The 15,956-nt window shown below is 41.2% G+C and overlaps 1 protein-coding gene across 8 annotated transcripts in view; it reads right to left on the reverse strand.

Moving 5' to 3' along the window:
- The window catches only part of ARL6 (ARF like GTPase 6), a 36,913-nt gene extending 23,687 nt beyond the window's left edge, over window positions 1-13,226 (reverse strand). Inside the window, exons 1-5 of one of the 8 annotated variants that reach the window (XM_073305129.1) lie at window positions 13,084-13,226; window positions 12,046-12,161; window positions 10,496-10,576; window positions 9,432-9,581; window positions 6,713-6,774 (exon numbers count right to left, since the gene is read on the reverse strand). In XM_073305129.1, coding sequence (XP_073161230.1) covers window positions 6,713-6,774; window positions 9,432-9,554 — 185 coding nt within the window. In that variant the 5' untranslated portion in view covers window positions 9,555-9,581; window positions 10,496-10,576; window positions 12,046-12,161; window positions 13,084-13,226. Of the gene's footprint in view, window positions 1-6,712; window positions 6,775-9,431; window positions 9,582-10,495; window positions 10,577-12,011; window positions 12,371-13,077 lie in introns of those variants that run through there. The other 7 variants (XM_073305108.1, XM_073305137.1, XM_073305117.1 and 4 more) reach the window with 7 other exon arrangements.
- Between the last annotated feature and the right edge of the window lie 2,730 nt (window positions 13,227-15,956).

Raw genomic sequence — 15,956 nt, forward strand, 5'->3', positions numbered from 1 at the left:
ATTTGTATTAAGTTCAGTATTAGGAATTGTCTACAGAGGGAAACTGACCAGGTTCCTTAGGGCCCTGGAAGGAGCCAGGTCTCTAACTTCTCTGACCCCTCTTTCCTCCCACTCTGCAGCAGGACACAGTAGCAGTAGCAGGGACCAGCTCCAGCAGGCCCCACACATGGCCAGCACCACAGGAAGCAGCAGGAGAGGGACCTCTGGTCACTTTTTACTTTTTGAAAATTTGGAAATAGAAATGAAGGTTTTCTAAAAGGGGAAAGTGCAGCTCTGAATGCTCTCCCAGCCCCTCAGCACAGGAACCACCCCCATGAACAAGGCTCTCCTCTTACAAAGAAGGATCCCTGAGCCCCAGCCCTGCTTCTTCACCTTCACCACTACCTGCTGGGCAGCAGGCCACTATATAACTTACTCAGACATGATACTGTATGATTAAATGCGAAGTACCATCTCCCTCCCAAAGCAAGTAAAAGCAACAGGGGGTGTCACAACACTGACAATATATTTCGAGAAAATGGATATCTGATCACATTGACGTTTTCTCTTGTGGGGCTCAAGCCTACCTAGTAATGATAGTGGCAATAATATTTGCATTGTTGTTATGCCACCACATTTCCAGCACACCCACCAGTACTCCAGGAACACATTGCTCCAGCTCCACCCATTCCAAGGACTCAAGCAGGTTGCTGCACCAAAAAGATATACAACAGATCTGCCTTTCCTCTAGCATCTAGCAAACAAGACAACTGTTCCTTAACTTGGACCATCCCATGACATAATCCACTTCACTTGTCACTGTTCAAATTTGGAGGAACAGCCCAGGAAAACAGAAGAGCAGACATAAGAAGCTAGATTCCAGACAACTATCACCCATACGCTGCACAGGATCATTATCTAGGAACAGGTCAAAAGCAAACAGCACAAGCCACACAAACTAAAACTGACCTCAGTCCCTGGAAAAATCATGGAGCAGGTCCTCAAGGAATCAATTCTGAAGCGCTTAGAGGAGAGGAAAGTGATCAGGAACAATTAGCATGGATTCATGCTGACTAATCTAATTGCCTTCTATGACAAGATACCTGGCTCTGTGGATGAGGGGAAAGCAGTAGACGTGTTGTTCCTTGACTTTAGCAAAGCTTTTGACACGGTCTTCCACAGTATTCTTGCCAGCAAGTTAAAGAAGTATGGGCTGGATGAATGGACTATAAGGTGAATAGAAAGCTGGCTAGATTGTCGGGCTCAACGGGTAGTGATCAATGGCTCTATGTCTAGTTGGCAGCTGGTATCAAGTGGAGTGCCCCAAGGGTCGGTCCTCGGGCCAGTTTTGTTCAATATCTTCATTAATGATCTGGAGGATGGTGTGGATTCCACCCTCAGCAAGTTTGCAGACAACACTAAACTGGGACGAGAGGTAGATATGCTGGAGAGTAGGGATAGGATATAGAGGGCCCTAGACAAATCAGAGGATTGGGCCAAAAGAAATCTGATGAGGTTCAACAAGGACAAGTGCAGAGTCCTGCACATAAGACAGAAGAATCCCATGCACCACTACAGACTAGGGACCGAATGGCTGGCAGCAGTTCTGCAGAAAAGGACCTAGGGATTACAGTGGACGAGAAGCTGGATATGAGTCAGTGTGCCGTTGTTGCCAAGAAGGCCAATGGCATTTTGGGATGTATAAGTAGGGGCACTGCCAGCAGATCGAGGGACGTGATCGTTCCCCTCCATTTGACATTGGTGAGGCCTCATCTGGAGTATTGTGTCCAGTTTTGGGCTCCACACTACATGAAGGATGTGGAAAAATTGGAAAACGTCCAGCGGAGGGCAACAAAAATGATTAGGGGACTGGAACACATGAGTTATGAGGAGAGGCTGAGGGAAGTGGGATTGTTTAGCCTGCAGAAGAGAAGAATGAGGGGGGATTTGATAGCTGCTTTCAACTACCTGAAAGGGGGTTCCAAAGAGGATGGATCTAGACTGTTCTCAGTGGTAGCTGATGACAGAATGAGGAGTAATGGTCTCAAGTTGCAGTGGGGGAGGTTTAGGTTGGATATTAGGAAAAACTTTTTCACTAGGAGGGTGGTAAAACACTGGAATGCGTTACCTAGGGAGGTGGTGGAATCTCCTTCCTTAGAAGTTTTTAAGGTCACGCTTGACAAAGCCCTGGCTGGGATGATTTAGTTGGGGATTGGTCCTGCTTTGAGCACAGGGTTGGACTAGATGACCTCGTGAGGTCCCTTCCAACCCTGACATTCTATGATTCTGTGATGCCGATTATTGCAAGATCTGCCATAGCAAAGAACAAACAAACGCACGCAAAACACGTGACCATGTCAGCGATGAAGCACCTGAAAAAAGCTGCATCACTGAGACCTATCTGGATGACACCAGGAGCCCTGTGCTCGTCCACCCCATTCCTCCAGGATAATCAGTATGTCACAGAACAAGACAAGAAGGCAGGCAGCACTGTATTAATCTTCTCTGCAAACCTCAAATGCAGAGGTCCCTCAAAAGAAAGACAACTTTATTCAAATTCAGAGACGTGATGCTAGAAACCAGAGCCAAAACTAACAGATTATATGCTAGTTTACAGGCCACTACAGATTCAAGGATTCATCAAGGAGCTCAGATACCTTGTTGAAACACCCCCAGACTACTCATCATTTGACATCAACAAAATCAACAAGGTTACAAGGCAGAAGCCCCAAAACTCATCACCTCATTTGCCTTCCTAGGAGTTTCATAGGTCATCTCAGGTCTAATCCAAGCAGCTGGTTTACTCTGGACCTGAGCTGGGGCCTGTATGTCAAGACGGAAGTCATCACAACCCAGCCACTGTACTGGACGGGCCATGGCCTCTTTAAAGCAGTGGTCACGGACCTTCCAGCTCGCAGGCAACATGATAGACCAGTAGTCCTGATTTGACCAAAGACTCTCATACTCCAATAAATTCTAAGGCCTGCTAAAGGACAGCAGCACTCCATCCACTCTCCCCATCCCCACCCCCCCGCAGCTTCCCTTTGCTTCCTGGCCATTTTCTGCAGGGAAGCACAGGAATTCTGCGGGGGGGGGGGGGGGGCGCAATTTCTGCAGGCACACAGAATCCCCCCCAGGAGTACTAGATGTAAATCTTATCTGGTAGGTGGTGCCCAGGAATACAGCCCATATGTAAGATGCCAGTATATAGTCAATATTTATAAATTCAGATACAAAAATGATACATGAATATAAACATAATCAGCAAATCATAACTTTTTCATTGACATCTTGCATGATATGCTTTGTACAAAATTTGTTGCAATTGTCTAACAGTGGCAATATTAATGGTGACATTTCAATCATAGAGCATCACACACACCACTGTCACCAAGATAGCCCAGTGATTGGACAGCTAATGGATGAACAGTTGGCTCAAGCTTAATAAACCTGAGAAAAACAGAAGTGATGCTGGTAGGCAGAAGAAAACATTTTGAGGAATTTGCAGCCACAATGCAGTCTTCTTTGCTCGAAGGTGCTTATGGAGAATTCATTAATTTGGTCTGTGGTTTGGAAGAACTCTTGGATTCCTTGCTGATGCTAAGCTCTCACATAACAGCATTTGTGATGAATGTTTTCTATCAACTTCAGTTGATTAGGAGACTTCAGCGTATCCTGGTGAATGATTACTTGGCCTCTGTTATTCATGCCTCTGTTATTCATGCCATACTACAACAATGTGATAGTGATACATTAGGGCATGAAGCCTTCAGCACTTAGGAAACTTTGATTAGTAAGTGCATTTCTCAGCAACACAGATCTCTATGAATACATAAAAGCTGTCCTCTGCTCTCTACACTTGACTGTGGTCAACAACTAAGCTCCTCTGGCACAAGGGAACTTTCTACAATAAGAGTAAATAAAGCTTGTCTGTGTGGCAGACAACTTTCTCAGGGGCCAGTCTGAAACTGGAATGAAATCCTTCATAAACTAAGGACCATCACAAACCTCAGCACCTTTCACTCTAAGTACTAAGTGCATTTCTTTGTGTTTATACATAACAATAAACACCACCACCACCACATATATTCAAGCAAAAAACCCAAAACAAAACAATAACCCTAAAGCCCTACCAAAACAAGACACTCCGCTGCACACGCTTCTCCACCTGGGAGAGGATGAGAGAACAAACACTACATGACTGATGTGCGGTCACATTGCTTAATGCACTGCTGGAAGGAACTCAGGTACTAAGGTTCTTAAACCGTGCTCATCACCAATCTATATAATAAGATTCCAGGAATTGTCAGTGTGTGTCATTCTGAAGCCTAACAGGTCTGTTGAATCAGTGTAAAGTGAGGGAAACAGCTACAAGCATGGTTGAGAGCTTTTTTTGTTCAGAATATCATGAGGCTGAATCATCACTGGATCTCAGTCTGTAACAGTTCAGTATTTAATTTCTCAGCCATTTTGACTTTTACATATACGGAGTGTCTAGCTACAGTAAGGCATGCATATATTACTCCTGGGGAAATTCTGCACCAAATAATTATGTGCACAATATTTTAAAATTCTGTATATTTATATTGTGTTGTTTTGACAAATAAACCATGCCAATTTCATTTATTTTGGTAATTTATTTCTGTCACCAAGTAGGTAACGATACAGACCAAAGATTTTTTTTTTAATTTTTTTTTTGGGACAGATTCCTTACTAGGCATATTAATACAAAACTCCCTCCCCCCCCGGAAAATATATTCTGCCCAAGAAGTGCTGCAGTTCCACCTTGTTCCCACCAGAGGCAGCTATGGTGCCAGAACAGCCAGCTGCATTCATGTGGCTGGTTGTTCTGGCACCACAGCGGCCTCTTGTGGGCAAAAGGTGGAATTGCAGTACTTCTTGGGCAGAAATGTATTTTCTGCAGGAAAAAATAAAATGTATGTGGGACACATGAATTTTGCACATCAGCAGATGCGCAAAATTTTCCCAGAAGTAATCTATGTTATACCAAGTGTTCTAGACCACTGTGATAGAATTAACTCAACCAATCACCACTCTTTACAGCTAATTTGCATGCAACAATTTCATTTGTTGTATGAGGGAGCCTGCAGTGATGGTCCAAATGCCACAACCATGCACCCAACTATCACCTATACAAATCAAGACATCTCCCAGCACAACTCCCAGACACAAAAACACGATCAGCATACACAATAACCTCAAATACACATTCCCTCCCCCGCAACACACATTCCTTATTCGCCACCTGCACAAATCTACATAACTGTTCCAGCACAATACACATATTCTCATATTTAGCACAAAACCATGAAACTCGAGTGGCAAAGCTGCAAGTTGCTCACTAGTATAAAACAGAATAAACTATTCTGTAATATCTACTCAAGAATAGCTCCCTATATGGAGACTTATTCCAAAATAAGGGTGCTTTTTTCGGATTTGGATTAATCCACTTTGGAAGTGGATTAGGCTAAACTGGAAAAAAAAATAAAAAAGCACTCTTATTCCAGAATACCAGTCGCCACACAGGGAGCAATTCTGGAGTAGCTATTGTGCTTTAAATTCCACACCTTACCTTATTTAAAAATAATGTCCCTGTGTAGACAAACCCTTTGCATACTGGAAAATGGCTCTGACAGTAACCTCAGATAAATCTTTCATGAGCTGAAGAAAGCATTTTAAACATTCTTGTTGTGTATGAAAATGTGATTGCCACTCTGCCTCCCCTGCTAACCAACTCAAAAAGCAGATAAAGGACAGCAATACAGAGGGATATATACTGTCCTCTCCTAGCAGTGGTCAAAGCACTGTGATGCTGTGATTTGTAGGTGATATAAGGTGACCCAAAGCAATTAAAAATATTACTCCCATCAATCCCAGTCATCCAAGTTCAAGCAAGAAACGCATGAATTTCTTGCAGGTCTCCCAACCAATAGGCCACATTACTTTCAAGACTGCCTGCACACCTTTTTCAAAATACTGTCAAGTTATATTTAGGGGTTTTTCATTATTCTCCCATATTTTTTCTATTTTTTTTAGACACACAAGTGGGGTGTTTTGAGGCAATTGCCTGTCTACCATCCTTCTTGAAACTGATGATGTCCCCCCTCTTTTCCTGACTTTAAACAATGCAACTTTCATATTTTCAAGGCTACAGCCACCATTTTTCAGTTAATGAAAGAAGACTGAAATCCATTCAAAGTATCTCAGTGATACTTCTTAACCTAGTACAGACTAATATTCAGTGATTTGAGACATGCCTAAAGACTACACACACTGAATTGGTAGAGTGCCAGCCCTACTGATTCTATAAGTGAGGCCAGGAATCAAAGCCAAGTCTCTCATGTGATACCGCAAAACATTATTGGCCTCTTCACACATTAGAGAACTGCACCAGAACATACAACATATTGTGATACAGCAACACGAGTGACTCAAATGACACTTCATTACATCACCACACATCATCACATTTGATTACATCACGCTGAAAGAGAGAGAGACTAATTTGGGGAGGGGGAAAGGGACAGCTCAGTGGTTTGAACATTGGCCTGCTAAACCCAGGGTTGTGAGTTCAATCCTTGAGGGGGCCATTTAGGGATCTGGGGGAAAAATTGGGGATTGGTCCTGCTTTGAGCAGGGGGTTGGACTAGATGACCTCCTGAGGTCAACTCTGATATTCTATGATTCTATGTGTACACAAAAGTGGTGTTACCTGGATGTCTTGAATTTTTCTATACTGAATCCTATTGTTGGAACTATGTCTTGAGTTTGAGCCTTAAAGAGAGAAAATTCATGTTTTACAACAAACTCATGTTAAGTTAGAAACAGCAACTGAAATGTAACTTCATTTCTAAATTACTTATATTTCCCAAAATTTTGGTGCAATATATAATATTCAGGAAACATTTGAGTAACACAGAATGGATGGACATGGCAGGTATTTAACATACTTTCCCAGGATTTCCTCCATCTCAAGATCCAAGTTTTGGATTTTCTAGCAAAAAAATTGAGACCTTGTATTACTTATGACCAAGACTCAGGAGTGAGGACGTTTCAGCCTTAATACTGAATTCCTTTGCTTTTGCAACAAACTAAGTTATAGTTTATGTACAGATTATGTACTGACCAGAGCTAAGTAACATACTATCACAGAAAGTGATAGCTTTCTGGGTTGAAGAGTTACCAATGAGGTCAGAGTACAAAGAATCCAAGTATTTCTACCCTCTGGAGGTCATAATTTCAACCCAAAGAGAAGTATATTATACCTCAACACCTTTAAATAGAAAGAGAGAACATATTGCCCCAATATTCTTTATCACAAGCTATTTACGTTGGGAAGCAGTAGCTTGAAATTTTAGGTTCTTATGTTGCACTAGTTCTTAGTCAACTACCAGAGCACTTCAAAGAAATTACCACATTTACCAAAGAAGGGAAGGTTGGGACAAAATAGAGCACCACGGCTCAACAAAAAGCCTGGTTACCAGTGCAACTTTTCTGGAAAGTTGGTGCAATACGACAGAATCTTTCAGAAAAAATAAGGGTTGCAAAGAGTCCAGCTATTTGAGACAATAAGAGGCTCTAAAACTTTATTTATAAAAGATGTTTACAAAGCAACTGGCTTTCCCCCACATACACACTAAAACTGGCTTAGTTTATTGATCTTTAAAACTATTTTATATTATATATAAATTAAATTAAATATATTAAATTAAAAAAATACATATATATATAAAAATAAAAAAGTTATTTTCACCACCACAAGAAGTAGTTTGGCCAACAGTTTCCATCAAGAGGTCACAACTATGCACTGAACATAGAAGGTACAACTTTCCTTCAAGGGTATCTTACACTAGAAATTACAGATGACTTATTTGAATTTCATAACTAAACAGTGGAGAACAAAATTGTAGCTGGCAGGTAAAAAAGGGAGGTCTTTTAAATGCCTCTCTCTCAAGCTCTCTCAGCAAGGTGACTGCTCAGCCTGAAATATATTCATTGGCTTTGTACTCTGATGATTAGCTGACAGTTCAGAGCAATTTGTCAGGTGAACGAATTCATTTATCAGAATTAGTAGTTTTCAGGGACACTGATCTAATTAAGTTTGTTACATTTTAACAAATTAATAAAATAGTGTTATCGCATATTTTCACTTTACAATACATTCACAAATAACGACCATAATATGACTGATGAAGTAAACAGAAGGAGACAGTTTCTACTTGCTTTGCTCATATAATTAGCTTATCTATTTTAGGGTTTTCTATTGTGCCCATCATTGCCATATCTTAGCACTAACTTCAAGACTTGACCCATCCTCTGGACACTGCACTGTTTTGAGGCATATTATAAAAACAAATGTTATAATACAATCCCAAGGTCATCACTTTTGAGAACAAAGCCAGAAAAATAATAATGTGCTGGTTGTGGCAGCTTGCATCTACGCACGGCTAAAAAGTAATTTTATAGATATCTAGTTTACATTTATAGATCCAATTACATTTTATCAGAAGCAAAATTACTGGAGCAAGAAACATTAGACTCTCAGTACCTTTATAAATTGCAACTTGATATGACACGTTTTTGCTAAAAAGTCTCCTCCTTTAAGATATCAGTCTTCATTTAAATACATAATAGGATGTTAACAAATAAACAATTATGTTTTGTGACAGTTAAGGTTACATCAGGCTACACTTAACCCATCGGAATCCTTGAATGCATGGAAATAAAAAGGTAGGGAAGAGTTTCCAGTTTTCAATGGTACAGTCACTCCATAAGTCATTCAGTTCATCACCAAACCATATCAAAGAGCAGTATGTACCCTTCATCACAATCAGTTACACAAGACATTGATGGTGAACTCATACTCTCTTTTTATCAATGGATTAGTACATCTGATGGTCACAGTCCATTAATTTAGAAAGTACCAATGCTGAATTCACCATAAAAAAGTTTTGCATTCCCATTCTTAATTTCCTAGTTATGCAGCATCATCTTTAATCAATAATAGTCTAAGACAAAGATAATGATGTTTACAGACAAGTGCTAGTTGCAGTAAAACTGTACTTGTCCCAAACCATTAAAGTTTCAAACGATAATATTTATTTCTTCAAAATAAAAACAGTTTCCACAGCCCACTTTTAATCTCGTCCATCATAAACCCTTCTTTATCCTGTGATCTGAGAAGACAGTAGGCATATTAGTAGGTAGTGGTGGTTGTTTTTTAACCACTATTTTAAAAAAATATGTATATACACATATACATAAAGCGAGGTATGCAAATGGACTGAAGCTTTATTTCGGGGGGGGGGGGGGGGCATTTTTATACATTATATTTTCTAAGCTTATAAACAGACCTCCACTTTTTTTCCTCTATATCAACTTTGCAGTAACATTTGGTAATAAAGAGTTAGCAGTGAACTAAGGTTACTTACATTTGAAGGTTTAAGTTTATTAATGATAGTTGTTTTGCCACTATTGTCCAACCCAAGGCACAAAACATGAACCTCCTTCTTCTTCAGACCAAGCCATCCTGCTAGCTTATCAAACAATCCCATGATTCTGATTCAATGCACAGAGACCACCTGTGATTCAGAAGAAAGGAAAAGGAAATCTCTATTTAAAATGGTTACGGTACCAGAGGTCTAGCACAGTAGGTAGGCATGTGGGTCAGAAGTCCTCAGGCTTTTAAAAGGACAATATGAATAAGACCCTATACAAGCAGTGTCACGGCAGGTTTGGTTAATACTGAAAGTAAACAGAGTGTAAGCTGATTACTGGGAAGAAGCCTGACACAAAAGTAGATTGTGCTTATATAGACAGTGTTATAAGTAGCCAATGTCCTTGTCAGTATTGCTAGCCAATGAATCATTAGTCAAAGTGTTCTAGTGATACAAATGCCAACAAGACTAACACTTCATTATCTTTTACTAAACTTCACCAATGACATTTATATAATATTTTAAACTATCAGAAGTCCAGCCAGTCATCACAATTTACATCATAAAATCTTCATGGTGTAATTTTGCAAAACAACATTTGCCTTTTCACACACCTACTGTAAGGTTATTGAAACCAAAACTGTAAATAAAGTATGATTAATTGAAACCATAACTGAAATGAGTTATCAATGTTGGTATTAAGAACTGTACATTAGGAAATAGTTAACTGTAAACAGAAACTGATTATGACGGATTAGTCAGAGATGTAGCCAGACAATATAAACACACTGCTACTTGTCAGAGGGAAGACAAATTGTTACTTAGGCCCAGAAACTGTCTTTGTTCAGCAGTAGGGGGACTAAAAGGCGCTTGTGTTGTGAATTCTCTTACAGCATCTGCTTGGACATACTGTATATAGAAAACTAAGAACTGGCAGTCCTTGAAAGCTACAATCAGGGAATAATTTCAACATGTGATAATTGACACTGAATGTCTGTGGCACTCTAATAAAACATACATAATGCCAAAAGAATTTTCAGGAGGAAAAAAAATTTCACCTTGTATAGAGAACAGAACTATACACAACTCAGTTCCAGACACTGTCGGTGAATTCAGATTACCAAGAAACTTTCTGGAGGCTGGGAGAAAGAGGAAAGGAAAGCTGATAAAGACTATTCAGTCCCATTAGCTCAAAAATACCTTACAATATGAAAACCAAGATCGAACATTTAAATATTAAATTATTCTAAACACATTTAAAAGAAAATTACAGTTATTTTACCCACCACATTAGCTTAAAGTACGCATGGCAAGAAGTGGATGTAGTAGAAAGTCTACTTAGAACAGATTTATAATTTCTATGATGTACTGTGTCTGAAACACTCTGCTTCGGGAATTCTACTACTATATTGTGTAGCTATATGTTCAACAGCATGTGCCTTAATTAAGTTGCTACTGAAGTAGTTTAACTTATTTGCTATTGGTAGTATTTCTTTTACAAATAGGAGTTTGTCAATGAACTGCCATAACTGTTTAATTTTCATTTTTCTTCTAGCTCTTTTTGATTCTGTTTGATAAAATAAAAGCTTTTTACATTTCTGGATACAACCATAAAGCTTGTACTTTGTCAAAATGAACCTGACCAGAATCATGTTCTCCAAAACATGCCGTTTTGTTGTCTGCACAAGAGATTTGTCTGTATTCTGAAAGAGTAGCCAAAGAGGAAAGATACTTTCTGTTGAAAATTCTATAGTAAAGTACAATGACAAAGCTGACTTGGTCACTTGTGATAGTTTGATGATAAAAAAGAGTCACTCCGATGGTGATAGAATGAGCAAAGAACACAAATACTATAAAGGTACACACTGATGTTCTAGAAAACTGAAAACTTAACTTTACTAAAACCTACAATAGTGACTTTAATGTAACACAGAAGTTATACTGTATGTTTATGTATTTTTAAGAGCGTGACACATCAAATTTTCAACACCAACATTAACTCATCCTCATTACACACATCAGGCATATTTAATGGTGAAGTATATAAACATGAATATTAATCAAAGAACATATTGAACAAGAAAATACAGGTACAGAATATACTACATATATGCAATGCTGCTGAATTAACATTGCTGTTGGGACCTTCACTTTTTTTTTTAGTGATTTCATCTGGGCTGCTCTATTGTGGCAACAACTATTTTATTATAAATATTATTGTTTAACAGAATAATCATGCTATTGCTTAATATTAGGTATAAACTTCTAAAATGAGATTAGGATTATTTAAATGCCAACAGTGGGGACTGGGTGCCAGCCTTTACAGCAGCAGACAGGTTTCTGCAAGGCTGGGTTAACAAAGGTTTTAATTTCACCAAAGGAGAAAGAAAAAATGTTACTGTTTTAAGAAGGTCAATCAATTGCAAGATATGTAGGACACAGAAAAAATGCTGTTAGTGCCCAAAATCTAGGAAGCTAGTATTTTTTGGGAGGAAAAATAATACGGACAAAACATTAAGCCAGTTTGTTTGAAAGACAGCGTTGTGTGTGTGTGTGTTTCAATAAAGCACTTACAGGCTAATTCATGGAAAGAGTCCTAGCAGTATACCTCAATAGCTGGGGGAACTTGATGGTACTGGCAGCGAAAGGCTACAGCCCCAGGCACAAAGGAGAAAGACACTATCAATGTCTTAGAAGCAGATCCCATATCCTTGCTTAAGCCCACTGGTCCACGTAGGCAGGAAACATGCAGAGTGATGACACAAAGGAGAGAGGGGCTTCAGAAGACTCAGAAGTCTTAGATGCCAGGTGAGCATATTCTCAAGCAATCTCTGAACTGCTTAAAACTTTATTTGCTATCCCGCTAAAGCAAACAAGTGGACATGAAGTACACAATCCTCAATGACAGGTTTCAGAGTAACAGCCGTGTTAGTCTGTATTTGCAAAAAGAAAAGGAGTACTTGTGGCACCTTAGAGACTAACCAATTAGTTAGCCGTAGCTAACTGTAGCTCACGAAAGCTTATGCTCAAATAAATTGGTTAGTCTCTAAGGTGCCACAAGTACTCCTTTTCTTTTTAATCCTCAATGAGATCTTTATACCCACCCAGTTTCAAACCGAGGCCATTTTTTCTAGCAGCATTCCATAAATAACACTTTATAATTTTATCAAAGAACATAAAACACAGAAAAATGTGCTCCCAGACACCTGCCCTTCACCCTCCGACCTGCCCTCCCCTTAGCTAAAGAGAAAAAGGGAAGAGAAATGAGAGCAGTTAACTTAATCTTCAGGAAGAAACTAAGCAGGAAAATTTTCAGACAGTCGTGTGAAAACAAGGAATTTTACTGGCAGTCGCTCGGAGAGGGCAACGCACCCGCCCCGCACCCTGCGCAGGGACCGGGGCAGAGGCCAGCGCCGCTCAGCGCACCAGGGCAGGACCCCTCTGTTCGCGCTTTGCCGCGCGGGCGGGGGGGGGGGGAGAAACCGGCCCCCGCAACAAGCGGCGCGGGACCGGCTCCGGCCGGGGCGGGCAAAGAGCTGACCGGGGGGAGGAACGGGGCCACCCCCCGCCCAGGCCGCGCCCAGCAGCCTCCTGCCCCGCCCCGCCCCGCCCCTAGGCCGGGAGCTCGGTTCTGTCTCACCCCTACCGCGCTTCGCCCTGCACCGAGGCCTCGCCACCCGCTCGCGGGAGGGGTGGGGGGGGCTGCTGGAGCCCACCGGAGCCCCACCCAACCAGCAACCGCCGCCTGCGCCGTTGCCTAGGAGACCACGCCGCCAGCGCGCGCGACCCTGACGCGACCCCGCCCTTCCTCCCACAAGCCCCTTTACTCCACCCTCTTCCAATCCCCACACGTGTAGCCCCGCCCCCTCCTCCTGCTCGCCCGGCATAAGCTCCGCCCCCTTCTCCGATCCGCCATCCGGCAACTCCGCCCCGTCCGGCGTTAGCTCCGCCCCCTCCGCCAATTCCCCCTCCTCCCCCCGGCCGCTGCGGCGAGGCGCTGGGGGCCTGTAGGTCGTGAGCCGCGCCGCGCAAGATGCATCCCAGCGACCCCGGCCCTGCCGCAGCAGCTCCCAGCCCGGGGGCTGCTGCTGGTGTCAGGTTCATCGTCCGCCTTAAGCAGGAGAGACAGGCCTGGGGAAAGGAGGGCAGTGGCTCCCCCCTCCCAAAGCTTGGTTTGCCCCCTGTGCTCCATTACGTCTTCCACACCGTGCCCGACTGTGGACACGGGCATCGGGAAAGCCAGCTTCCACCACGCCATCGCCTGATTTTTTCAGAAATGGTGCCGCTGGCGACAGCCCTTCCCTTCCCCACCTCCACGCACCAAAAAGCCTGCAACAACTCAGATCAGAACCAATACTTGACTGGGAGGGGTTTCAAAATCCGCCTCCAAATATGCCATTTTAAGGCTATCGTTATTGTGGAAACTGAGGCACAGAGAGATTACGTGATTTACCCAAGATCACACAGAGAGGCTAAACTGAGGATCAACAAAGCAAAAACTCTAGCTGCTCAGATAGCTGATAGAGCTGTAATATCTGCACGTTTCAGATGTTTAAAATCAGGGCAGGTGTACCCCGTCTATCCTTCCCTGGCCTGCAGGAAAAACGGATCTGGTGTGAGTATTCAGCCATTACTGAGGGAAAGGGAAATCAATTATACAAGTTGTGCATTTATTTCTGAACCTGGCAAGGGCTGTGGTCATTTTTAATCTCTGATGTGAGTGAATTCCAAAGTCTGCAGGAGGCACCTGTAAAAGTTCTTTCCCACACTCATTTTCACTTCCCTAGTCAAAATTTCCATGGTTCCAGTGGAACACACAGCTGTTATGGAAGCTTATGGTTGGAGAAGGACCAAGCAGTAGGCTTTGGATGTAAAAGGAAGAACTTTTAGTTGAACTGTTTCATCAGTATCAGAGTAACAGCCGTGTTAGTCTGTATTCGCAATAAGAAAAGGAGTACTTGTGGCACCTTAGAGACTAATGCTAAAATAAATTGGTTAGTCTCTAAGGTACCACAAGTACTTCTTTTCTTTTTGTTTCATCAGTAGAGAGCCTAGTACAGAGAGCAGAGCACTGGGGGATGTGATGATGGGAACCCAAGTTCCTAAGAAGACAAACTGTAGCACATAATGGTGGATGAAGTCTTAAACCATTTAAGCTCTATCTACTATGGTGAATAGAGTTCTAGAAGGATGTAGATTGATTGTGCTAGACATAGCAATGGAAGGATATTATTTAGTATATGTATTTCAGTAGTGCCTAAACATTTCTTTCTTTTTATGAAAGCTGAGATTCTCCCAAAATCACTTGACTCAAGAAGCTGAGGCTTTAAGAAAAACACCAACTGTTATGAATCTCGTAACAAAACTGCAAGAGTTGGCAACAGTATGGAAATTACTCAGCATGTGAAATAAGTCTCAGTGTAAGAGAAATTTTTTTGTTTCCTATTTTTCAGATTAAAGTTAGTCAGTAACCAAGAACTGAACCTAGATTCTTGAACTCACTCAAGTGATATGAATGACCAAAGGTCTCACTACAGTCAGAACCAAATGCAAAACTCACTTTATACTTTATGCCTTGTAGGCCAAATCTTGCAGTCCTTACTGAGGGAGCTTTTCCCAAGTAAGGACAGAAGGTTTTAACTCCAGAAATCCAGCATTCCACTACTATTAACCACATCTCTCTATTTAGTTTTGTACTGCAGTTAAGGCATTATGAAGAAAAAGCCTGCTTATACTTTTAGTTTTTAAACTTTTTGGGTCTGGGATTAAGTATTTCGTTTAGCATTTTTTTCCTGTTGTAAAGTACAATGTATAATTCACATTACGTGAATAATAAAACAACAATAACTAATGTGTGTTAGAAACCTGCCGCCATGTGCGACTGGAAAGTCAAGTTTTTACTGCCATTTCAGAGAAGGAGCTGCAAGTACAGTAGCATTTTTCAGTGAAGACCAATGCTCAGAGACCCAGTTTATGGGGATTGAACAAAACTACAGAGCTTTAATAACAAATTTAAAACGTGTTCCGATTCAGATAAACAGTGTTTCTTTTGAAGGAGACAGTGTTATTATGTATATGGGATCGGATTCTTGTGACTGCAGGGATCTGCAGTTTGGGGATTATCACAGTATGTATAGTTCTTTAACAACATTATCAATTGCATGTGCATTTTGTGAAGACATTTATCAGAGCACGGAATCTACAGTGACATGTATATAAGAGTCCACACTGATTAGGAACCCTCCTGCTGTAAAAGACTACCTAAAGCATCCCAAAAATTAGAATACAATGTGATCCACTTTGATTGGTACAACACTCTGTGATAAGCAATTGATTTTTTTGCCTCGTCACATATGAGAAGTTTTACTGTGTATCATATGCGTAAGTTAAGGTAAAACAAAAAGCATGAACTCAGAAATAACCACCAGTACTATAACTTTTATTTGCTAATAAATATCTTAATAAACAGGCTTACCCCATCTGTAAGACCTGATAATGCCTCTTAGGAAATCATAGAAA

Source organism: Lepidochelys kempii, chromosome 1 (assembly GCF_965140265.1).
Source record: "Lepidochelys kempii isolate rLepKem1 chromosome 1, rLepKem1.hap2, whole genome shotgun sequence".
Classification (NCBI taxonomy): Eukaryota; Metazoa; Chordata; order Testudines; family Cheloniidae; genus Lepidochelys; species Lepidochelys kempii.